At 54.4% G+C, this 25,479-nt stretch overlaps 2 protein-coding genes across 4 annotated transcripts; one reads left to right on the forward strand and one right to left on the reverse strand.

Annotated features, from left to right (window-relative positions):
• The first annotated feature begins 1 nt into the window (after position 1).
• Positions 2-4,344, forward strand: LOC308474621 (low density lipoprotein receptor adapter protein 1-like). 2 transcript variants are annotated; one of them, XM_081001161.1, is made up of 9 exons: positions 2-165; positions 309-451; positions 1,611-1,723; positions 2,247-2,361; positions 2,558-2,630; positions 2,888-3,009; positions 3,175-3,233; positions 3,423-3,454; positions 3,674-3,925. In XM_081001161.1, exons 1-9 carry the CDS (start codon positions 75-77, stop codon positions 3,781-3,783), a joined length of 858 nt encoding a protein of 285 aa, XP_080857287.1. In that variant the 5' UTR covers positions 2-74; the 3' UTR covers positions 3,784-3,925. The 2 variants fall into 2 exon arrangements, with proteins under 2 accessions (XP_080857287.1, XP_080857286.1); XM_081001160.1 differs by lacking the exon at positions 3,423-3,454 and having other exon boundaries at positions 5-165; positions 3,674-4,344.
• On the reverse strand, positions 4,275-11,639 carry FNDC4 (fibronectin type III domain containing 4). 2 transcript variants are annotated; one of them, XM_081001196.1, is made up of 6 exons: positions 11,576-11,639; positions 7,921-8,036; positions 7,544-7,748; positions 7,179-7,268; positions 6,321-6,454; positions 4,275-5,735 (listed from the first exon to the last, which is right to left on the reverse strand). In XM_081001196.1, the coding sequence occupies exons 1-6, from the start codon at positions 11,622-11,624 to the stop codon at positions 5,697-5,699; spliced, it is 633 nt and encodes a 210-aa protein (XP_080857322.1). In that variant the 5' UTR covers positions 11,625-11,639; the 3' UTR covers positions 4,275-5,696. The 2 variants fall into 2 exon arrangements, with proteins under 2 accessions (XP_080857322.1, XP_080857321.1); XM_081001195.1 differs by lacking the exon at positions 11,576-11,639 and adding an exon at positions 10,612-10,745.
• Between the last annotated feature and the right edge of the window lie 13,840 nt (positions 11,640-25,479).

Genomic DNA, 25,479 nt, shown 5'->3' on the forward strand with positions numbered 1-25,479 from the left:
AGCCCCTCCCTCCGTCCCTCCCTCCTTCCCTGCCTGCCTCCCTCCGTCCGTCCGCCCCGTCCGGTCCCTTCCCGATGGAGGCGCTGCGGGCGGCGGGCCGGGCCGTGCTGCGGAGCCCCAGCCTCGCCCGACACCGCCTGGGCGTCGCCCGCCTCCGCCGCCACCGTGAGTCCCTCCCCCGCCGCGGGAGCCCCACGTGGGACTCGGAGGGGGGCGCGGGGGGGTCTCTCGGGGCTGCCTCCTCCGCCCTGCTGGTCCCCGGTGGTCTGACGGGGCCCGGCGCCCCTTCCCTCCCTGCCTCCCCGCAGAGCTGCCGGAGTCGTGGTCCGACATGCGGGAGCCGCTGCTGGAGGGGATGGGCTTCGCCCTCAAGTACCTGGGCATGACGCTGGTGGAGAAGCCCAAGGGGGAGGACATGGCCAGCGCCGCCATCCACCGGATCCTCGCCACGGTAGGAGGCGAAAGGGAGACCCGAGGCTCGCGGGAGGCGGGGATGGCCACCAGCCGGGCGGCTTTTGGACTACAGCTCCCACCATCCCAGACCACTGACCTGCTAGCTAGGGAGGATGGGAGTTGTAGTCTAAAGACAGCTGGGAGCCATAGCTGTCAACGTTTCCCTTTTTTAAGGGAAATTCCCTAATTCCGAATAGGATTCCTCGCAAGAAAAGGGAAAAGTTGACAGCTATGCTGGAGAGCCAAGTTTGAGAGACCCTGGGTTAAGAGGGGGAGAGGGTTGGCCATGGCTGCTGCTCTGCCTCCACAATCAAGGCAGCAGGATTCCAATTGCTGGAAATCCTGCTCTTGGGTTTCCCTTTGAGGCCTCTGGTGTCTCATGTTTTATGCTTTCAACTGAGCCTCGACATGATCAAGAGCAACCAGGGAATCTGGGACAAGATTGGAGGAGTCATGTGCTTGGATCGTTTGGTGCCAGAGAAAACTGTCAACAGATCAAACTCCTTTTAAGGGCAGACCTACATAAAGAACGTTGCAGCTGACATGTTTGGAAGTAGCTCAGAAAAAGCTGTCTTCTTGAAGGAATGTTGCAATTGAGGAATCTGTGAAAGTTGGCTGCTTGCTGAGGGTCTCACTGAAGGTCTTGTTCCCCTCAGACAGACTCACTGCTGATGACGCGGTGGCTGGTTTCAGGAGCCACTGGCTACACATCTTGGTGGAGATCAGATCTGTTCTGGTTTCCCAACCTAAGAAAATAAGCTACTGTAGAGCCAGAATAAAGGGCAGCCCAAATGGTGCAGGGATTGGAAGAAACCTTACTGCATCTGGGGCTTCCTGATTTGGAGAAAAGGGTTTTGTCCGGACATGCTGTCTCCAGGTGTGACGATGACCACCAGCCTAGATCTATCTTTGAAAGGGGATTGGACAAATCTACGGATAAGGAGATGGAGATGCCTCCCAGTGGGAATTCTCTGTCTGCAAAAAATAGAATGTTTCCTGAGTTCCTTCTGTGCTCCAGCCTGCCTCTTTTATAGGATGGGTGCAGGGTGAAGGGGGGAGAGCTTCTTGGAAGTCTGCTAGGAGCTGAGGGCTGGGCTAGGGGGTCTTCTGTGATTATCCAGGAGACCTCCTTCCCCATCTCTACCTTCACTCCTCAGGCTCGGGTGGGGCCCAAGAAATTCCGGAAGGTGATCTTGACTGTCTCCCCACGAGGCCTCTCTCTGCAAGACGCTGAGACCAAGGAGACCATTGAGACCATCTCCATCTACAGGTTTGTGAGGATGCTTCTGCAAGGTAGGGATGCTGGAGGCCAGGGAGCTGCCTGGCTGAGCCCCTCTCTGCACGGCTGCCTGGCTGAAGACTTGCCCGCTGGCTGGGCTGTGAGCAAGCATAAAAAGCAAGCAGACAGGCACCCAGTTGGGCACTGGGGAAGCCAAGTGAGGGGCAGCCCGCAGGCGTCTCCTTTGGAACAAAGCCCTGCTGTCCTGGGGGACGTGGTTTGCTGGGGAGCCCCATCATGGTCGCTCCCTGGGGGTGCGTGGAGGGGCTGCTCCCCGGTTCCAGCTCCTGCTGCCCACAGGACAGGGACATTTTCTGCTCTTCCTGTTTCCGTAATCCACTGCTGGGGCAAAATGCTCTCGTTGTGCTGCGTCTCTGCCTTAGTCCTGCATGCCCAGTAACATGGCCATCTCCCACGGCCCCCTGCCCCGTCCTGAGGCCCTCCTGCTCTTGCCCTGCCAGGGGTGCTTGGTGTGGGGATGCCGAGCGCTGCCTCCTCTCCCGCCCTCTTTCAGGATTTCCTATTGCACCACAGACAAGCTGCAGAACAAAGTCTTTGCCTACGTGGCGCAGAACCCCCAGAGCGGTGCCCTCGAGTGCCACGCCTTTCTGTCGCCCAAGAAGAAGATCGTAAGCGCTGCATTTGCCCCCCGGGGAGGGCTGGGTCCTGCGCTGCTCTTTTGGGGTGGGGTTTGCTCGCTGGTTGGCCCCTCTGCTCCTGCATGCCCGGCAGAAGCGTTCCCCACCTCCCTCCCGGGGCCCTTTGCAGGGTGCTGCCTCGCCAGCTGCCCCGGTCGCCTTTTCTTGCCTCGTGTCGCCCATGCAGGCCCAGGCTGTGACTCTGACGGTGGCTCAGGCCTTCCAGGTGGCCCTGGATCTCTGGGAGGCTGCGCAGGCAGGTACGGATGATGGCCGTGCCCCTAGCCATTGCTATGCCAAACCCGTGACCTGCTCCCGCCTGGCTTCCTTGGTGGCTTGGTTGCCCCCCCCCCCGCCGGGTGCACCCTTCTTTTCCAAGGTTGTGGGGTGGTGAGGATGGCGGGGGGCACAGGAGGGGGTGTTCATGTCAAGGATGTGAAGTGCCAGCAAATGGGAAAGGGGGGGCGCTGTTGGGGGTCTTGGGGGTTTCAGCCTCTGGGCATTTTTTCTCCACCAGGCTCCAGGGAAGGGGAGGGGGAGAAGAAGCCCTCCCTGAGTCCGCTGTGCCCCCCTGTGGAAAGCACCCGCCCGCCTGGCAGGTCACCCCTTGGCAGCCCCCCCTTCAAGAACAACTTTGAGGTACGGTATTGGGAGTGACCTGCTGCCCCACTGCCAGGCCCCCTTGGCTCTCAGGGCCAAGAGGCTCCTTCCCTCACCAGCCCCACCTTTGTATGTCAGCGGGGGCTGCCTGCTCTCTCTCTCTCTCGAGGGGCCTGGCAGCCACCTGGCTTTCTCTGGCCCTAGGAGGAAGAAGAGGAGGACGAGGAGGAGGAGGAGGAAGATCTCAACGAAGCCTTCTCTGGGTAGGGGCCTGTTGGCTGCGTCAAGGTCCCCTGTTGGTTGGGGGGCAAGGCAGTCAGAGGTGTGGGTTTTCTGTTTCTGGGGGGACACATTGAAGGGCTGCGGCAGGGCTTGTGGAATAGAAAATGGTCTGGCTGGGGGGGCTCTCCTTGCTGCTGCTGCTCTGATCTTTGTCTCTTCTCTGCCCCAAGCCGCGTAGAGGAGAGGGGCCGCCCCACCACAGGTAACCATTGACACCCCCCCAGCATGTCCCTGCCCTCAACCTTTGCTTGGGATGAAGGGGTGGGGGAATCCCTTTGAAGCCTTTTCATTTACCTTCTTCCAGGGGAGCTGGGGGTTCCCCTGCATTTTCACATGGACTCTTCCATTTGTAGGTTTCTCTCCCTCTCTGTCTTTTTCCTTCCTCTTGAGTGGCTCCTCTCAATGCCCTTGTGTGTTTCAGGTGTGGGGGGGCTTGCGTTTGGGGGCTCCCCAGTTGCCCGCTTCCAGTCAGTGGCGGCATGGGGCTGCAGCCCCCCCAGCAGCTGCCTGCCTCCGGGGACATTTTTCTGAGGCTGCTTCTCCTCATCTTTCTCCTGCCACTCACCGTGTCTTCGCTGCTCATCTCCAGCACAGCCTCTGCTGCCCCTTGTCTGTCACCCACAAGGACCAGCTGCCCCCACCCCTGGGAACCTGGTCTAGCCTGCCTTGGACCCTCAGCAGCAACCTAGGCCAGCCCCTCACCCTACTGGAACCCCAACAGCACCCTGCGGGGCATTCAGCAGGGATCCTCAGCCCCAGAACCTCTTCTGCGGGGGGGGGGGCAGCATGAGTCTTGGGGGTGGGTGCACCAGGCCTCCTCATGGTGCTCTTGAGGCCTGAACATTGGGGAGGGGCAGCATTCAGATTCCCATCAGTCCTCACCCACCCCATATTGAGGAGGGCTGTGTTGAGTGTAGATAAATCCTTCCCTCTGCTGCCCCCCTCCGCCCTGCTGTCCAGCTCTGGTGGGAAGGCAGCCCCCTCCCCTCCCCACCAGCTGCTCATCACTGCCAAATCACAGCTTTGTAGCAAAAAGACTAGTTTTTAATGTCCTTTTCTAAAGGGAAATAAACCATTTCTACTGTTGTTGTACTTGGGTGTCTTTCCTTGCAGAGGCCTCAGCCCACGGGGGAAAGGGGCAGCGAGTGGCACAGCCGGCCAGCTCTGGGGGAGCCCGGCTGGCACACAGGGGGGTGGGGGGCATAGCACCGTCCGTCTCCTTCCTGGGCCGGGATTCCTGGCTCACCTGCCTGGGGCTCACCAGTCTGGCACCACCTGGAAGCCACTTCCAGAGCTCTTCGGGTGAGCTATGCCAGGCGGGCCTTCCCAAGGGGGGAGAAGCAAGCCAAGTGGGCCTGGGGGGCAGCCCTTCTGTGGGGCGAGAAGGTGGGCAAGCAGGGGATTCCACAGCCCCCCACCATTGCTCTTTGCTGTGCAAGGGGGGGGGGAGCCTGCGAGGGTCTTCACTTGTTAAAGTAGGTTCTCTGGCTGGGGGGGGGGGAGTGGAGCAGCAGGGTGGCAGAAGAGGGTCTTTTGCTGCCCAGCTGGGGAGGCGGAGAGCTGCCTGTCCTGAGGGAAGGGTGGGATGGGGTGGCTTGACCTCCAGGCAAAGGGCCCTGAGCTGCTCTCAGCCCCACAGCTGGAGGGAAATAGGCAAATGGGGCTCTTCTCTCTGCCAGGACCGAAAGGCCACCTGCCACTCCCAATGCAGCGCTCTGAGCTGAGCCTTCAGGCCAGAAGCGCTGGATTCCTGGAAGGCGGTGCTGGGTGCTCGTGTGTCATGGGGGGGGGCTCCTCCTGGATGTGGCCAGGGGGTGGTGGTGGGTGGCAGTTCTCCAGCTGCCAGGAGGGAAGGGACCCCTCCTGATCTTGCTGAGAAGGAAGAAGGTGGAGGTGGGCTGGGGGTGGCTTTGGCTGGAGGGGGAGGGCAAAGGCAGTTGGCACACAGCTGGTACCTGCCCAAGAGGAAGCCAAGGGCAGCTGTCAGGAACCCTATAACTGCGGTGGGAGGGGGCAGGTGGGAAGGCATAGGGGCTGAAGGGAACTCTTGAGGGAGGTGACAAAGTCTGCCCAGCATGGTCTTCTGGGTGGTGGCCCCGCTCAGGGCCCAGTCCAGAGTTTCCATGGTGAAGCTGCAGGGGGGGGGCTGGGCGAGGTCGCGCCTTCAGCTCCCACAACGAGGCTCTTCGGATAGTAGCGGTGGGTGGCGCTGGCCTGTCCAGTGGGTGGCGCTGCTGCTGCGCTCTCCGTTGGCGGTGGCCCCAGAGAGAAGGGTTGGACGAGAGGGTGAGCCCGGCTTTCCGCATGCACTTTGTCCCCGGCGGGCTCCATGCAGGTCTGCTCCTCCTGGGGCGAGAAGAAGCAGGAACTCTTTGCATGCAGGGAAGCAGGAGGCTGCGACGGTGGTGGCAGGCGGAGGCCACTGAGGTCCCCGCGAGTTTCAGCTACACCTCGATGATGTTGACAGAGGGCGATTTCATCTTCTGAAAAAGGGAGAGAGAGGGTCGTGGGAGCGAGCAGGACCCCCAGAGCTATTGGGGGCCCCGACGCCTCCCACTCCCTCTTGGCCAGGCTGTGCCCCTCCCCCGCAGCTGTACTGCGGCGCCCCCATTGCCCTGGAGAGCGCCCGGCTCCTTCAAAAAATGCGTGTCCAAAGTCCCCACCTGTCATTTTCCCTTGCAAGATGGCAACCCGCCCTGGGTGGGTTCGGTTCCGGCGCCCTTTCTCCCCCTTCAGGCCGGCTGCTGCCGACGAAGAGCGCTCCTAGTGACCCAACTCGGCCAAAGCCGGCTTCCCCGGAGCCCCGACGGCTCCCGGCGCCGCGCTTTTGCTCCAGCCGCGCAACCAGCATCCGGAGGAGAAGGAGGCGGTGGCGGCACAGACCCGCTCCAGCCGCCGAAAGCCCCGAGGACGGGGCAGCAGCTCCGGCCCCGCTGTCTCGGGCTGGGCTGCCCGCCGTCGAGCTCCGCGCCCTGGCCCTCCTCCCCGGCGATGGTGGGCTGAGCCAAGCTCCCTCTTCTCCCCTTCCGACCCGGCCCCCGCCCGCTCCTTTGCTGGACGCCCCCCACCTTGCTGCGGAGGAGGCCCCCGGTGGGCCGCTCGGGCGTGCTGTGCTCCGAGGCCGGCTTGCTCTTCTCCTTGTTGTTGTTGGAGTCGTTGTCCTTGATGATGTCGTATTGCTTGCAGAAGAGGGCGATCACCGCTGCGGAAGCAAGGAGGAAGGAAGGTGAGGAAGGGCCTCCATCGCGCAAGGGTCTCTCCCCCCGCCCCCGCCCCCGCCTTTGGACATGCTGGAGTCAGTGGCTGGTTGCTTCCCAGATCTTTTATTTGCGCAGAAGTTCAACACAGCTCAGTCAGAAAAGGGAACTCGCGTCGGCCCTGCGCCCCGAAATAAGCATTTCTACCCAATCTCCCGCGCGTCGCCTTGATCCGGGGACTCTTCAGATTCACGGCGATTTTACCCTCTCAGAGCTGTTGCTTCTGCACAATGCCCGTCAAAACCCAAACCCAGATGCCAAACTGCCCCTCGGGAACTTGGGGTGCGCCCCCCCCATAAGCATCCGACCGGGAATCACAAGCGGAGAGGAGGAAAGGGCTGCGCTTTGCTCAGGTCCTGCTTGCAGACTGGGTAGCCACTTTTTGAGGTGCCCCGCTCGCTTGGGCCTGATCCTGCTGCTGCTGCTGCTGCTGGGCTCTTTTGACGGAGCCGCGTTCAACGGGATGCTTCATTTGGGCGCGCAAGGCTGTCAGGTGTGGCCCCTCCGTGCAAAGAACGGTAGCCAAAAGATGCAGCAAAGAAGAAGGAACTTTGGCTGTGCCCCCAGAGACAAACTCCGGGCCAGCGCTCGTGGGATACTCACACACCCGTAGGGAACATAAGCAGAGCGTGCTGGACCCGGCCCAAGGGAGCTTCCCACCCGCCTCACCTGCCCACATGAACAGCACAGCCACGATGATGACGATCTCGCCCGTCTGCAGCTGCCGCTCCTTGTCCAGCCCCTCCATGGTGATGTCTCCTGCGGAGAGAGAGAGCTGTGCTTCGGGAGGGACGCCCCGTCGGGCGAGGCAAGGGGCTCTTTTCAGAGCCGGGGAAGAGCAAGGAGGGGAGAGCAGCTGCAGGCTGGGCAGGGTCTCGCCGGCCCCTCCGCCTGGGCTGCCCACAGGTCACTGAGGGGCCCCACCTGCCCAAGGACGGACTGACTGGGGGGAGACAGGCGGCGCCCAGCCGGTCAGCGAGGCTCCGGAGGGCGGGGGTGGGAGAGGGGAAGGTCCCCGCGGGTGCCTCGCCTACCCTGGCTGGAGCTGTTGGACGGCAGGCGGTCACTCTGCTTGAGGGTGCGGAAGTGGACCCTCTTGCTGGCCTGGCTCTCGCCGTGCAGGCCGATGCTCTGCACCTGGATGACGTAGTCGGCGTCCTCGGCCAGGTCCCAGAGCACGCACGCCCGCGTCGTCGTGTTCACCTCCCGGATGAAGCGCTGCATCTGCCCGTCCTGCCGCTGCCGGAAAGGAGGGGGGCGTCAGAGGATGAGGGCAGAGAGAGGGAGGGAAGAGAACATAGCCCCCCCCCCTTGGCTGAAAAAGGGGTTGGGGAAGTGAGAAGCAAGGGGGCGGCGGGGCGGCGGGACAGAGGAGTGGCGCGCCCCCGCCTGCCGCCTCCTCCAGCCTCACCTGCTGCAAGATGGCGTAGCCGATGACGACGTCCCCTTCCGGGACATCCCAGGAGACCATCGCGGAGTTGGCCTTGAGCTGGGTGACGGTGACGTTGACGGGCGACGGGGGCCGATCTGTGAGGCAAGCAGGGATGGAAGGGTCACTGGTGGCTGGGCAGGACTGGACTGGATGACCCCAGGGGTCCCTTCCATCTCCGCCTCGGGTTTCTCCTCCCTCCTGGGGGCTGGCACAAGTTGGTGCTGCTGCGGGGAGGACTCTGTCCAGGGAGCAGCGGCCTTTCCAGGGGATTTAGCACCCCTAGAGACGCAGGGGAGCAGGGCCTGGAAGGCAGCGTCAGCGTCCTTGATGCTGTTATACTGAAGGTGTCATTTTAGGGCTAAGAGTTATCATCTTGCAATGCAGTGCTTTCGTGCAAGCTGCTTTGAGCTTTAGTTTTTAAAAAACCAAAAAACCAAATAGAACTTAATCTGAAAACTAAAGCCATTTTCCCTCTAAAAGTGAACTCCGGTGGTGAGTACAGATAGAAACGAGACCCAGACAGAGCCGATTAAAGGTTATGAGCCCAGGACGCTTCATTTGTGTTGAAATATGGACTAAACACCATGATGGAAGGGGCTCCGTAGGCCCGAGATTCTGACTGCAAGCTGAAGAAGAAAAACATGGAAACTGGTGGTGGAACGACAGGAATATTCCTTTGAGGAGGATAATACTGGGTCAGTGAGTTCCAAAGATCAATTAAGAATTGTCTGAAAAATATTGTTTCAGCATATTTTCTTTTCTTATTTTTTGCTCCATGTTCACTGTGCCCCCCTATTCATCTTTTACTCGGAAGGGCGAAAGGTTGTTGCCTCTCCAAGGGGAAACCAGGAGAGTGGCTCAGCGGAGGGGGAAGAAGAAGAAGAAGAAGAGTTTGGATTTGATATCCCGCCTTTCACTCCCCTTCAGGAGTCTCAAAGCGGCTAACATTCTCCTTTCCCTTCCTCCCCCACAACAAACACTCTGTGAGGTGAGTGGGGCTGAGAGACTTCAAAGAAGTGTGACTGGCCCAAGGTCACCCAGCAGCTGCATGTGGAGGAGCGGAGACACGAACCCGGTTACCCAGATTACATGACTACCGCTCTTAACCACTACACCACACTGGCTCTCTCAAGGGGAGAGCCTTGTAGGGAGCCTTGACACAAGGAAAGACCCTCCATCCCGCAGAAACACCTGCTCCTTCCAGGGCTTCTCCTCCTCCGAGAGTTTCCACATTTGGACTCCGCAGTTCGCCTTCTCTTCCAGCCGACCTCCCCGCCAGTGGCGCCTCCCGCCCGCTCAGCTGTCACAGTTGCGCTCTACCGTTTCATCAGAGTCCTGGCAAAACCGCGCACCCTGGACTCCTCTTGGTCCCCTGGCTGTGCCCCCCCTTCAGCCACAGAGGCCCCCTTTCTTTGGGGGAAAGAGGCAGCAGGTTGCCTCCTGCCCTGGCTGGGCTGCGCTTTCCTGACCTCGGCCACAGGGCCGCTCCCTACCTCCAGCTCCCTCTCTAGAGGAGACCCGGGGTGGAGAGTGAGGGGAGGCTATGAACCCCCCAAGGATCCCCTTCTGCTCCTGCGCCATTTCTGCAGTTGTATTTTAAGCCATTCATTTGAGAAACCTCTGTTTTGAGGGCACCAGGCAAGAAGCAGGAGGGCCATCTATTTGACCAGTAAACGAATAAATGTATTTCTTGGAACTCTGCGGGCTTGACTGCCAATAGGTCCCCTTCGCCATACCTGCCTGCTTTCAGACTCCCCGGGATTGGCAGCTCCTGACAACCACCTACTTTCCTTGCAAGCTGCACTTACAACTCCTAGGGGCCTCGGCTCAAAGTCAGCTATTATGCATTAAAAAGACGGACCCCGCCAAGCAGGGGAGTCTGGGGGGCGGAAGCCGGCGTGTGGAGAGAGGTCAAAAGGTGTCCTCCTCCAAGCGAGGGAGAGTCGGGCCCCTCGTCTTGGGCAGCTGGAAGTAAAGCAACAGCCGCCGGTTTGGGGCCGGATTCCGGGCAAAGCAGGCCAGACTGAGGGGATCGTGACCGTGCGTGGGGTGTCTCATGGGTCAAGTGCGGTTTGGGGGCGTCGGGCGTCAGAATGGGCCAGAGTCACCTTCTCCTCGTGGGTCAAGGGCAGCGGAGTGGCCGCAGGGTGCCAGGAGGTGCCCCCTGCCAAGAGACCTTTGCCACCTCGAGAGGAGGCGGAGGCCGGGGACGTGGGCAGAGGCTCCTTCTCACCCAAGCGAGGCCAGCTGGCAGCCGCGGCCTTCCCTGGAGCCAGGCTTTTACTCTAATGAAATTGGCCGGGGTTCCGCTCGCGGCTGCCGGGAACAAGGCGCTTCGAGAGGGGCCCGAGCCTGCCTTGGCCGCGGCGCTGCTGCCCCGATCCGGCTGCTTCCGCGGGTAATGGGTGGCCAGTGACGCAGCCGAGCACGGCAGGGCAGAGCTGGGGCCAAAGAGACCCCCGCCTTGCCCGCCCACCCCCTCCCTCGCCCTCCGACGGCCCTCGTCGGTGTGCGGAGCAGCCCGGGTTCAGCACCGAGGCCAGCGGCCCGAGAGACAGCCAGCCGGGCCTGCGCTTGTGGGGAGAGCGCGCTGGTCTGGGGGCGCCGATCCCGACCCCCGGGGGCTTTTTCTCTCCCGCCTCCCGCCCCGCCCGGAGCCCCGGCACTTACTTGCGCGCACGAGGCACAGGTCGCAGCTGACCAGCACCAGCACGGCCGCCGGGCTGAGGTACGCGGGGAGGGAAGCCATGGCCGCGGACGGGCGCAGCACTTGCTCATGGAGCCCGGCGAGGCTCCGGGCGTTCAGGGGGCGGCCAGCGCGGGCCCCCCCGCAGTCTCCGCCGCAGCGGCTCCCGCCGGACGGGTCAGTGCCAGCGCCGCGCTCCCGGCTGCGGAGCCTCCTGCTCTTCTGCCGCCTCGCGGCTCCATCCAGGCGGGCCGAGGCGTCCGCAGAGCCCAGCGGAGGAGCCCTGCCCAGCGGCCGAGGCCCGGTTCCGCTGCGGAGACTGCTCGGGCGGCGGCAGCAGCAGCAGCAGCAGCAGGAGAGGCAACGCGGTCCCTGCAGCAGCACCAGCCGCGCTCCGTCGTGGAGACGGTCTGCCCGCCCAGCGCCGCCCAGTTGGCGCCGCCTCCGCCTCGCCTCCCCGCGAGGGCAGCAGCTGCCCCGGACCTGAGTGGCCACTGGCCGGAGCCCGGGAATTCGGGCAACAAGGAGCCCCCGCCGACGTCACGCCCCGGCCAGGGTCGAGGGGGCGCTCTTTGGCCGGGTTCCGACCTGGCGCCCTATGGGTTTATTTTGGGGGGGAGGCGCAGAGTAAGGAAGAGCCGCGCAAAGAAGAACCGAAGTTGCACGTGGGGAAAGCCCTCCGGGATTATCGGTGGGGCAGGGAGGTTTGCAGGGGGTTGGACTCGATGACCCTTGGAGCCCCTTCCCGCTCTGCCCTTTTGTGATTCTATGACGTCATTCAGCCCCAAGAAGGGCGGGATCAGACCCTCCCCCTTGCGATTTGCATACGAGAAACGTCGCTACCGTGAGGCAAGGCGTGTGCTGGGGGGGGGGGTACATTTGCCAGGTCCTTCCGCCCCCGTCCAGGACCCTCCGGGCTGCCTCTCCTCACCGGCTCGCCTGACATACTTTCTCGGTCCTTGACGCGGCAGCTGTTCAAGCCGCGCTGCGGGCGCATCTGCCTTGGGGCCTTTCACAACCCAGTTGATCCTTGGCCGGCCATTAGGGCTAAGCAGCTGATCATTCCCCAGAGGAGCCGCAGCGAAGCATTGCCACCCCAAATATCTGTTTGGGGCGCTGGCCGCCTGGCTCCTCCTCATCGGAACTCTGCTGGACCAGGCCAAGGGGTCCCATAGATTCATCATCATCATCACCACCACCAATTAAATGTGAGCCGCCCTCCACCTATAGACCTCAGGGCAGTTCACAGCATCCTTTTCCCACAGTGGCCAACACAGGAGCCAACTCCCAGGGGCTGTGGGGTCTTCGGCCCCAACAATAAAATATTTGAGGGGGCTGCTCCCTCAGCTGATGGGCATTGGCATTCAAATGTGGTGCCTGCAGCCTTCTTAAACAATCCAACTGTAAAAATCAGTAGCCACTAGGCCAGGGGTCAGCAACCCGCGGCTCCGGAGCCGCATGTGGCTCTTTTACACCTTTGCCGCGGCTCCGGGGCGGATACTAGCGAGGGGAGGAGGCGCATTGTGTGCCCCGACACTCCCCACTGTTTTAAATGTCGCAATGGTTTTGCGGCTCCCAGTTTTTTTTTCTTCGGTCCAAGTGGCTCTTTTTGTCTTAAAGGTTGCAGACGCCTGCACTAGGCCCTTGACCATCATCGAAAACCTCCTGACAGCAGAGGGACACAGTAAAAGGATGGTATCCACAATATACAAAATATGGCTCCAAAATCCCACAAACCCCCTTGACACAATCAAAGAACAATGGGAAGATGACATAGGCTATGAAGTTAAGCCCACCCAATGTACTAGAATGTGGCCTAAACCTCCTTTTAGGTCACTATCAGCCAAAAGAAGGGAACTCACTCTGAAACTCGCCTGCAGGTGGTACTTAACACCCTGGAAACTGGCGCTGATATCCCAGGATTTTAATGTTTGAAGTTTTATTCTGTTTTTAATGTTCTGTTGAAAGCCGCACAGAGTTGCTGGGGAAACCCAGCCCGATGGGTGGGGTAGAAATAATAAATTATTATTATTTTTTATTATTGGAGAAGCTACTGCACCTTCACAGGCACATACCTCCACATGTGGTGGGAATAACCTAAAATCCAACCCTTCTGGATAGCAGTTCTACAAGAGATATGCAAAAAAACTAACAGGTATTAGAACTCACCCCAGAATTGGGCATACTGAACATCTTCCAAGATCGCAAAGACCACTCACGTTATAGAGAGCTTATAACCTACCTACTCTCAACAGCCAGGAGCTTCCTACCTAGACAGTGGAGGAACCTGTCAGGAATAAACATGGACCAAAGGTATCAAATTGTATGGGAAATGGTCTTGCTAGAAAAGATAACCAATAAACTGAAACTGACCTGGGGACAAATAGAAGAGGACGCCTTCACCCCAGTATGGCTCATCTTTATCACATACACAGCCCAACAAGACAACAAGAAGAATCCACTGACAGCATAGGAATCAATCCAGCTTACCTGACCCAACAAGCCCCCCCCCCAAAAGCCCCACTGCAAACAACCACAGACAACCAACCCCACCCTGCCCTCCAACACCTCTCACTACCAAGGAAATGTAATAAACAACTGGAAAGAGAACCTACCCAGTTGACGCTGACACAAAACCCCACACCTAAACTATATAAATGAATGTACCATAAGCCTCCCCACCCCACCCCTCCGCCCTCTTCCTCCCCAACCTTGTTCTATATTCAACACTCATGTCTTTCCACAAATGTAACTGATCTGGAAGAAAGACTGTTGTAGCAGGAACCCCCCACCCCAATCATTCAGTTTGTACAAACTTCACACACTCACACTCACACACTACATATGCCACACTTCTGTTATAAATTCATAGGAAAATCAACCATACATCGGATTTGCACTGTTCCATTTTTATTTTACTCCATATGACAAGGACTATCAAAGGGGGGTGGCTTGGTTCTGGTCAGCCATAATCCCTTCACCATCCCAGCACATCCACAGGAGCCCTGCCCAGTTGCTATGCCAACCCTGATGGTCCTAGACAGAAGACCATCAAGATCACAAAGAACTTGCATTTGGGAGTGGATTCAGCATGGACTGAAACAAAGGACAATGACCAGATCTTCCCTCTGGGGGCAGGAAACTGCCAACTCCCCTTTGTCTCCTGGAAGTGACTCATGGGCAGGGGGAAAGGAGGAACCAGCCAGGTGACAGGACACTCAGGTTACCACCACAACTCCTCCCTCAACCCCTCCTTTCTGTAATGTATGCATGATGTTTCTGGGGGTGGGCTTGACCTAGAGGATGGGAATTTCAAAAGTTTTTATAAGGTCTTGCACACCATCTTTCTGGGTCTTTCCTCTCTCTGGCAAGTGAGGGGAACACCCTGTTGCAACAGTTCAATAAAGGCCAAGCCTATAGGCTGCTGTTTTGCTCCAAGTTATCCTGGTTGGTGTCTTTGTTTTTGTCCAAGGGAGCCCTCGGATTTTTCCGGTAACACTGTACAACCTGAAAAAAAGAGACAAGGCATGCACTTTTGTAAACCAAGAACATCTTTAATGCCTGCACCGCATCATGTGCTCAGTTATGCGGGACACGGCTTACCTGCCCCCCCCGTGGCCCATCAGGGGCCCCAAAGGGAGCTCGGCCAGGAGGGCTGGAGCCCCGGAGCCTCGCGGCCTCGAACTGGGCACGCCAGGAGGGCTGGGGCCGCCAGGAGCCAGGAGGGAGGGCGAGGGGGGCCCTGCTCTCGGACGAGGGCAGGTCCCCTCCCGGAACGGGCGCCATTTGGGGAGAGGCGCGGAGGCAGCGGACCTCTCTCGGCCCCAAGGCGCCATCTTAGCAGAGGCACGGTGCGTGGGAAACGCGTCGAAGAGAGGGCGGGTAAGGCGCCGCCGCCATCTTGGGCGAGGGCACGGTGCCTGCCGGAATGAGCGCCATCTTAGGAGAGGCAGGGCGGGCGGGCGGTTGTCTCTCTCCTCCGCAAGTGCTGCCTCCTCCCTCCGGTTCCGGGATGGGAGCCACCGTGGCGCAGATATAGGCGGCTAAGTGGCCGTCTTGGGCCCCCTCAGTGGCCAGAGCAGCCCAGATAGACTGCCTCTGACCTTGGAGGCTCCACGGAAGCAGCGCCGCCCCTCCAGGGCGGGGGGGGGAGGGGGCCTGTCGAGCTCGCAGAAAACGACAACTCCCGTAGCCTGGGCGTCCCCAAAGGATTCTGGGAGCTGTAATTTGAGAGCAGCCCCTGATTCCCCTTGCAGATCCCTTCAGGCAACCTGGGAACTGTAGTTTCCTATGTGGGCAGAGAATATTCCCTGCAGCCTTTCCCAAGGGGACTCTAGGACTTGCACTTCTGAGAGGGTCTCCTGGACACCCTGAGCAAGCTACACTTCCCAGCATGCTGGGGACTACTGCTTGCTCAGGGCATTGAGGGTTGTGATACCCTGCGCAGAACTACGGTTCCCAAAACAGGTCTAAAAGCCCATTCCTCTTCCTAGATAACTCTGGGAACTGTAGCTCGGTGGGGGAAACAGCCCTTGGTGTCCTAAATAAACTATACAGTAGTTCCCACGATTTCTGCCAAATGATCCTGGGAATTGTAGTTCAGGGAAGGGAACTAGCAGCCTCCAAACAACTCCTGGCGCCCTGAACAAACTACAGTTGCCAGGACTTTCCCAAAGCATCCTGGTAGCCCACTCTGGTAAGTGCAGTTCCTTTGGGGGTAAATCACAAACTCCCAGCACCCTGAGTATGCATCATTCTGCGTTTCCCTTTGGACTTGTCACTAGATGGAGCCAGAGGAGGGACAGAGGACTGGCCCCTGTTCTACAGTTTTGTTTTCTTTCCCTGCAGGCCTCCCAGCTGTCTGGATTTCTTCCGCCACCACCCTCATTAAAAACATGGATTTTTAAAATAAAGGGAGATGGGAAAAGGTTTCTCTCAATATTTTCTGTGCTTAGAACTCTGTACCTAAGAAAGGTTGCTCTCAAATACTATCTGCAGTAAATTCCTGTGCTAATCCTGTGCTAATCTTACTTCTGCAAATTTTGGCCAGACAGTTAGCACACCGCCAGTGACTGCTTGCAAAATTTGGCTGGCAGGTCAAAAGTTCGTTTCCTGCCTAGCCAGCTAGCAAGAAACCGCTGCTGTTAGCAATAACTAACCAGACCTGCTAAATTTGGCTGGCAGGTCAAAAGTGCAGATTTAACCAGGCCTGCTAAAGAGGCCCCTTTTCCTGTCTTATGCTTACTAATGCAAAGATGAGAAAAGACACGTGTACGAAGGAGAGGGGAGGGAGTGCTTAGCTAGCGGAAAAACAGGAATGTTTAGCAAGCAATAAAATGTGTTTAGCAAGCAAAATAGAAAGACAGGAATGTTTAGCAAGCAATAAAATGTGTTTAGCAAGCAATATGGATGTGCCATGTAAGGGAATAATTTGAGAAGGTATGGGAGGGGGGAGAGTGCTCAGAAAGTATAAGAAAGTTTGCTGAAGTGTCTTGCTTTACAGCCAGTATATTTTCAGGAGCTATCCAGCTGGTTGTCTCTGTGTACAGATTGTCTCTGTGCACAGATTTCAATAAACTTTTTCTCCAAAAAAGATTTTGCTTTCCTGGTACTTTTGTTCCCTCCAAGGTCCGGGGATGGCGTGGCTGATGGATCCCTAGGTAAATAAGGCTTCATTTCTTTGGGGGCTCGTCCGGGATAAGCCCTCTCCCCAATACGGACCTGAGGGCCAGGCTCAACCAAGGTGAACAGCTCAGCAGCGTTTGCAGGCTCCCGTGCGCACCCCGCCTGTTTCGTGGGGGGAGCCAGCCACACTGTCCTGCAGTGGAGACATCTTGTTGAGGGAGAAAAACAAAGAGGACGGCGCCGAGGGGACAGGTCCGCAGCGGAAAAGGTAAGCCCGACGGAAAGGGCAGCCCGACGGAAAGGGCGAGGCCTGATCAGCCTCAATTGGTTGTGCAGTAGAGTGCCAGCCACCAGGAATAAGGGGATTGGTTGTGCAGTAGAGTGCCAGCCACCAGGAATAAGGGGATTGGTTGCGCAGTAGAGTGCCAGCCACCAGGAATAAAGGGGACTGGTTGTGCAGGAGAGTGCCACCAGCAAAAATTTGGAACAGAAGAAGGAGGGAAAATTATTTTGGTGTGTTTTGTGTATTGCATGCTGAAATTATTTTGGTGTGTTTAGTGTGTTACATGTTGAAATTATATTGGTGTGTTTTGTATGTTGTATGTTGCATGTCAAGGTACTCTAGTGGCTGAATTGTCAAGTGTGGGCCAGGGCTTAGTGTCCCCTTGGCCGAGCGATTGTAGGTCTGTTGTGTGTGAAGTACCTGGAAGAAATGGGTTCTGGCCAAAGTAAAAGTACCCCTTTGAAATGCTTTTGGGGATTCAAGCTGATGAGAGGGGAGGATGAGGACATTGTGTAAATTAGATTGGCCCACCCCAAAATAACAAATTGGCCGTCCATCAGGACCCTTGATTTGCAACTCATTAATCCATTATATCAGAACATTTTGAATGTCCACCCTGATCAAATCCCCTACATTTCCACATGGAAGACCAATGTGGAACAGAACCCCCCCCCCCTCCTGGCTGAAGTCATGCTGCCAAAAAGTCTCAGGCAGCCGTATCTGCTCAGTCAGGAAGACAGGAGGACAACCCCCCAGTCCTCCAGGATTCAGAGAGGGAAGAAGATAAAAGTTTTGATGCCCCACCACCTCATGCCCCGGCAACAGCCCTGGCACCACCCCCGCCACAGGGAACAGATGGCCCAGCCCCCAATCCCGTGGACAATGCATTGGTAGACCTGGGCGAGGATGGAGAAAGGGAGGAACGAGAAGAGGATGGTGAGGATGAGGAATTTGTAAAAAGATTAGTTAAGTTGATAGGTGATAATAAGAACAGGCAGAACGTTTGAGAAAGTATGTGGAACCTTATGCAGGAGAAGTGGACGTCAGTCCCCATATGTTAAAAACAGCGGGATGTGTAGGGGAACAGAGAAGAAAGTGGCAGAAAGAGTGGGGAAGGCAGTGAAAAGAGTGACCCTCCATAGGGCACATAAAGCACAGGAGGAGGGCGCGGCCAGAGTGATGCCTCTCCATAGAGTGTATGACCCTCCGGCCCCCACGGGACCTAACGGGGTGGTGCCCAATAGAACTTATACAGTTCAACATGTCCCCTTCTCTAGTGCAGATGTTTGTAATTGGAAGAACCAAAACCCTTCATTTGAAGAAAACCCTGCCAAAATCATTAAGCTGTTTGAGGGAATTTTTTTTTAAAACATACAACCCCACTTTTTATGATGTGCAATATTTGATGGATGCCCTGCTAGCTACAGAGGAGGATAGGCGAATTCATGCTGAAGCCCGAGCACACATGAGAGCGCAGGGGGCAGGAGATCAAGCTGTTGCAACAGGATATCCTGAAACTACACTGAATTGGGATTATCAGACCATTGAAGGGCAAAATACCCTCACCACTTATCGCCAGAATGTCTTAAATGGCATGAGGAGGGCAGCCAGAAAACTCACCAACTTTGTGGAGGCCAGAGAAATAGTGCAAGGAACAGAGGAGGCCCCTGGAGCCTACTTAAAGAAGCTGAAGGAAGCCTACCGCCAGTATATCCATGCCCCTATCATAAAAACTGCCTTTGTAGCCCAAGCAGCGCCCGATATTTGCCGAAAAATCCAGATGGGCCACACCCTGAAATGGATGTTAGAAAATAGCCCAAACCACTTATAATCAGAGAGAGGAAGAGGCCCAGAAGAAAAAAGGAGAAGTACCAGGCAAAGAAGTTGATGGCCCTGAAGACGGGAGGTCCACCGTTAGAAGAAGAAGAGGAGGGCGAGGCCGCCTAGGAAAGAGTCAGCGTGCCATCTGCCGAAAGGCACCTATTTCCTCTCCCAGGCTAAAATGAGGAAATGTCAGATGCTACTACATCCGCGTTAGAAATTCCAAGTCACCACAACCCTCAACCCAGCTGCCCTATTACCGGTAGGAGTAGGTGAGGAGCCCACGCATGATTGCATTGAAGTAATGGATGAGGTGTATTCTAGCAGGCCTGACCTTAAAGATGAAGCAGACCCCCAGTGGCCATCATGGTTTATGGATGGAAGCAGCTTCATTGAGGCTGGACACCGGAAGGCAGGTTATGCAGTGGTAGCCCTGGAAGACCAGGTGATCGAAGCAAAGTCACTCCCGCCTGGAACATCGGCCCAGCTGGCAGAGCTAACTGCGCTTACCAGAGCCCTGAGCCTGGCAAAGGGACAGAAGATAAACATTTATACAGATTCTAAGTATGCATTCCTGACTTTACATGCCCATGGAGCCTTATGGAAAGAAAGAGGTTTGCTTACCTCCAGAGGACGCCAGGTGGCCCACCCACAAGCCTTGTTGAACCTTCTGGATGCTGTATGGGAGCCCGAGGCAGTGGCAGTTATCCATTGTTATGGACACAAGACTGGACCAGGAGAAGTGGCCAGAGGAAACCGATTGGCAGACAGAGTGGCCAAGGAAGCAGCCCAAGAACTGGCCCCCGCCTTGGTTATTGGAGCACTGGTCCCAGAAGAAATTTTAAGCACCACTGACAAGCCAGCTTATACGAAGCAGGAAAGGGACACTGCAGACGCTCAGGAGCTGACATTGTCCAAAGAAGGATGGTACCTTACCCCTGATGACAGGATATGGATTCCAGAGTCCCTTTCTCGGCAGGTTACTCAGAGATACCATGATTCAACCCACATAGGACCAGATGCTACAACCAAGCAGCTGGAGAAATGCTTCTATATAGCCCACCTCTACCAACTGGCAGCCCAGATTTCCAGGAAATGCCTGCTGTGTCAAAAGAATAATCCCAGAGCCGGACCACTGGCTCCCCCAGGGATTCAGCATAGTGGAACTGCACCTATGGAAGATCTTGTCGTGGACTTTACTGAATTACCCCGTTGTGGACTACACCGCTACCTGCTGGTGGCTGTGTGCACCTACACCGGATGGGCCGAAGCATGGCCAACAAAGACTGGAAAGGCATTTGAAGTAACCAGGTGCCTGCTTAGGGAAATCATCCCTCGCTATGGATTGCCAAGGTCCATAGGATCTGACAATGGACCAGCATTTGTTCATGCAGTCCTACAGGGACTGGCAAAAGCGCTCCAGATCAACTGGAAGCTGCATACTGCTTATAGACCCCAGAGTTCTGGAAAGGTAGAGAGAATGAACAGGACTCTAAAGAATCAGCTGTCCAAGCTGACACAGGAAACCGGGTCTAATTGGGTGACCATGTTGCCCTTGGCATTACTCAGGGTCCGCAGTCTCCCGTCAAAGCGAACCCACCTGTCACCCTTTGAAATTGTGCTTGGGAGACCGGTCCCATATGTCAGAATGTTGTCCCCACATGCTGGTCAGGATATGCAATTGAATAATTAAGTCCAGATATTCTTCCGAGTTTTCTTTTGTCTCAACAGGTGGACCCAGGCTCGCAACCCCTGTGTGTTGGCTGCATCAGTTCGAGCCAGGTGATGAAGTGTGGGTAAACGATTGGGCACGGACGCAGCAACAACCGTGCTGGAACCTTATACCGTCCTGCTCTCCACACCCACCGCCGTGAAATTCGCCGGCATCACCCCTTGGGTCCACCACACCAGAGTGACCACTATAGATTGAACTGTGCAGTTAAATCCTGATTAACCCCTTCGGCTGACCATCTCCAGACCCTCCGCTGATGACCGCTCTGCTGATATCACACCGGAAGCTGATATCTCAACGCACAGCTGAAGAAATGGATGGGAGGGACGCCCGCGGGCAGCGTCCCCAACGTGAAAACCCGTGCCGGGACTGATCCAGGAAGTCCACCAGGACATTTAATACTTTCATAAGGACTTTCTCTTTTCCTTTTTTTTCTGTTATATTCTGTATTGATTTGCTCTATGCCCCACAGCCCTGACCCTACCGAGCCATACCGCCCTTACTGGCCTGCTGGCCTCTGCTACGACTGGTTCGTCTTGCCGGTGGTAAGAGATGGCGTGCTCATTGACTACTGGAAACAGGGGTTTGATGAGGTTACTATACCAACCTCATCTGATGGACCAGGTTCTAATCTTAATCCAGGCGTTAGATGGGACGGAACCTATCTTAATGCAAGTATTGCAGGGGTGGGAGCCTTAACCAGGTGTGCATTGAAATTGCTAAACAAGTGCCAGTAAGAATTGCCACCCCAGGATTTCAGCTTCCATATGCTCTGGTCAGTAGGGAGGCAGCACGAGAGTTCAATCCACCCAACAGGGTTAGTAGAAAAGTTGACCCACATAGTGGGAGCATCAGCTCACCGGTGGGCTCTCATCCTTGAGGCTCAACAGGTAATCGGGCACAAATATCAGTGGGCTCTTCAACAATGAGCACACCCCCTGAATATTGCTGGGAGGAACCATGGAGTGATTGGGGGTGGTGGATGGGAGTTATTTCAACTGCCCTTGCCACATGGATGTGTCTCTTTTTCTGCTGGCATGAGCGTCATAGGCTCTGCGGGAGACGACGACCCGATCCTTCTATCCCCTTGATGATCCTCCTAGTGTTCCTCGTTCTCCTAGTTGCAGGAGACAAGGAAGGTGCTGCACCTGGTGAACATGGTCAGATGGGGACTAGATTATTGAGTAAAATATCACGAGGAGAAAATTATCATAAGATGTGGAAAGACAATATTTATATCAAGGATATGTTTAAGTTCACCACAATGCTAAATCTTTCCAATTGTTGGCTGTGTATGCACATGCCACCTTATGCTAAATGGCCAGGTTTGATGCTACATGGAATTCCCATTGGTAACATCTTCAACATAGAGAGGAGTTTGTGTGCTAGTTCATTTTCATTGCTGTATGTTTATCCCAGATAATAATGTCAGCATTTCGGCCACAATTGACCACATGGAAACAATGATAGCTGAAAACCCGCTAAAAACTACAGAAGGTGATCCATGGAATTGGTTATATTCTTGGTTGCCCGATGGTGGATGGATGGGGAGGATATTTACTATGGTGATAGGCCCAATAATGCTTCTATTGCTTTTTTGCTTTTGTATTTCCTGCTTGATGCAATGCTTGCAGAATATGATGGGAAAGATGATGTCTCGCATGATGGGACCTCGCGTGATTGCTGTAATGAGAGAATATAGACCCCTACCCCAGAACGAATCTAAGTAATAGATTGTTCAAAAGAAGAGGAGGGAGTAAAGGGAGATGGGAAAAGGTTTCTCTCAATATTTTCTGTGCTTAGAACTCTGTACCTAAGAAAGGTTGCTCTCAAATACTATCTGCAGTAAATTCCTGTGCTAATCCTGTGCTAATCTTACTTCTGCAAATTTTGGCCAGACAGTTAGCACACCGCCAGTGACTGCTTGCAAAATTTGGCTGGCAGGTCAAAAGTTCGTTTCCTGCCTAGCCAGCTAGCAAGAAACCGCTGCTGTTAGCAATAACTAACCAGACCTGCTAAATTTGGCTGGCAGGTCAAAAGTGCAGATTTAACCAGGCCTGCTAAAGAGGCCCCTTTTCCTGTCTTATGCTTACTAATGCAAAGATGAGAAAAGACACGTGTACGAAGGAGAGGGGAGGGAGTGCTTAGCTAGCGGAAAAACAGGAATGTTTAGCAAGCAATAAAATGTGTTTAGCAAGCAAAATAGAAAGACAGGAATGTTTAGCAAGCAATAAAATGTGTTTAGCAAGCAATATGGATGTGCCATGTAAGGGAATAATTTGAGAAGGTATGGGAGGGGGGAGAGTGCTCAGAAAGTATAAGAAAGTTTGCTGAAGTGTCTTGCTTTACAGCCAGTATATTTTCAGGAGCTATCCAGCTGGTTGTCTCTGTGTACAGATTGTCTCTGTGCACAGATTTCAATAAACTTTTTCTCCAAAGAAGATTTTGCTTTCCTGGTACTTTTGTTCCCTCCAAGGTCCGGGGATGGCGTGGCTGATGGATCCCTAGGTAAATAAGGCTTCAAAAAGATGCATGAAATAAAGAGTAATATATTTACGTGGTCCATGAAATCAATTTGGAACTTCAGACTTTGTGTGGGCACAAACAAGATCTCCATCTCATCCATTCAGACATGACGTTTTCCCCTCCCTGTGTGTGCAGGCAGATGTGAAATGACTCCCAGCTCAGTTTTTTAAAAAATGTGTCATAAATTCAGCCCCAAGAGAGGCATTCAATCAAATCTCTATACTTTTAAAAGAAGTGGAAAACAATAATTATGTAGCTAAGAAAAGTGATCTGTTTCCTTTTTGTCCTCCTGGAACAACTCAGCCAAGCCAGAGGGACTCATTACCATCTCTCACCTGTGTCAGGAAGGAGGTGGAGACAATAAATAAGCTCTTGGGGATCCATTAAATTAAATCCATCAAATGCAGAAGTTACCACAAAGAAATACACAAGCATGATTTCTTTGAATGCAGCATAGAAGGAAACAGAAACTGGTTACAGGTCAAATCAGAATTTAATGTGAAAAAAATTCTCTTTATTTAATAAATTGTCCTAGCTAAAGAGCAGCTACTAATATTACAGCTGACATAGTTCTAGAATCAAAACAGCCAGCCTCCTGTACTGCTCTGCAAAAACACCTTATAAACATATTTTGCCAGGGAGGTGAACGGATGGGGGGGGGGCCACAGCATGCAGAGCAGGCTTAGAACTTGCACTACATTTAACTGTATTTACAAAGTCAAATTTGCAATCTTTCTTATTCCGAAACACTCAGGATCTCATACAACATGATATTAATAACAAAATTATACATACACATATACATATATATTTTTTTTAAAATCAACATTTTGAGCACAGCAATTTAAGTTTGCTTTCCTTTTGTTACCAGAAAGGCCAAAGCAGCACAACCTGTCTTCTTATAAGGACTTAGCATCTGCTGGGTGCAGTACATGGTGAATCGAAACCACAAAGAGGCACAGCAGGACAAAGGGGCTGGCTGATCAAAAAGGTGTTGACAATCTAAGAAGACAAAGTGCCCAAGTGACAGCTGAGCAGATCACCGGAGGCAGACTTACTTTTTATCCTTCTCCTTTGACCAAAAAATAAATACAATGGGGGTGGGGAGGCTTGTAGCGTAGCTCACAAAACAAAAGCAAGACAGTCTCTTGCACTCAGGCTTACCATCTAAAAATACATGACACAAAATGAAAATGTATTTGTGGGGTGGGGAAGCAAACTGAGAAAATAATTTTTTTGTTACAAAGTTCCTACAATGACCAGCTGGAAAGGAAACACCACAGAAAGACCTGAATACATCCACCTGCTTCTGTGCCAAACTCACTGGCAGAGGCTCTCCACTAGGGTGGCATACTGTGTGAGGCGAGGCAGGTATAATAATAATAATAATAATAATAATAATAATAATAATAATAATAGTAATTCATTTATACCCCACCCATCTGACTGGGTTTCCCCAGCCACTCTGGACGGCTTCCAACAAAATATTAAAAATACAATAACACACCAGACATTAAAAACTTCCCTAAACAGGACTGCCTTCAGATGTCTTCTAAAAGTCAGATAGTTGTTTATTTCCTAACTGAGGAAAGGGCCTCTTCGCTGGTGTGGAGTGTTTCTGCTCATGGAGCTCTCTCCCTAGGAAGGCTTGCTTGGCTCCTAATCTGGAATCTCTTCAGTGCCAGGAAAAGACTCATCTTTTAAAGTCCTAAGTATATTTTAACTACATCTTTCTTGATGGCTGTTTTACAGTCAATTTGCGTTTCCTTGTCTTGCATTGATTTTATTGTTGATTGTATTTCATTATGAGCTATCCCAAGTGTCATTAAGAACGGCATACTAAAATACAACAACCAAAAGCCAAATATTGCAATGACTCTCCAACATCAAAAAGGAGACTATTGGCGAAATCCAACATCTCAGGATAAAAATCAACAGAGAGTTGAAAAGAGAAAGAGAGACCACAGCAAAGGGAATGCCAAAAATAATCAACTGGTGGGACTTATCCCTCCAAATGAAACAAATTGTAACTTGTATTGAATATACAGTGGTACCTCGGGTTAAGTACTTAATTCGTTCCGGAGGTCCGTTCTTAACCTGAAACTGTTCTTAAACTGAAGCACCACTTTAACTAATGGGGCCTCCCGCTGCTGCCGCGCCGCCAAAGCACGATTTCTGTTCTCATCCTGAAGCAAAGTTCTTAACCTGAAGCACTATTTCTGGGTTAGCGGAGTCTGTAACCTGAAGCATATGTAACCTGAAGTGTATGTAACCCGAGGCAACACTGTATTCTCATACAAGAGTGACTTACAGTGTAGCTAAGCTATATAAAGGAGATGGGGAAAGTTGCTTTTGTCCTTGTTACCTAGAAGCACAGGCACTCCTTAGCAGGGGGCCATGCCCCTCTTGTGGTGGCAGAGTGGCACCTGACATGCTCCCAGTTCCATCTCTGGCCTCTCCAGGAAGAACTGTCTGCCAGTCAGTGTTGACAGTCACTAGCTTGAAGGAGCAGTGCTTGGACTCAGCACAGGGCAAATTCCTGTTTTTCTGTGTAATCACATTCTGGGCAGCACTCCAAATTGCAGTGACCATTGTTGGCTAGGAAAAATGCAATTCCACCCCCAACAGGTGCTTGGGGGGGGGGTCTGAGAAATGATGCCTTAATCCCTTGCAACAAGGGTGCATGCACTATAAGCTAAAGTGGCAGAGCAGAAAGTTCTTCAGAACAACAACAACAACAAAAGAGATACAGTTGTCCTAAGTAAGTCTAGGTGATTTTCCCTGCAGTTGGAGAGTGGGGCAGCCAGGCCGTGAATGCAGTCAGGAAGGAGCCCTGTGCCAGAGAGCTCAAAACATTCCCCGTGT

Source organism: Podarcis pityusensis (assembly GCF_964106645.2).
Source record: "Podarcis pityusensis genome assembly, chromosome: 3".
Taxonomy (NCBI): Eukaryota; Metazoa; Chordata; class Lepidosauria; order Squamata; family Lacertidae; genus Podarcis; species Podarcis pityusensis.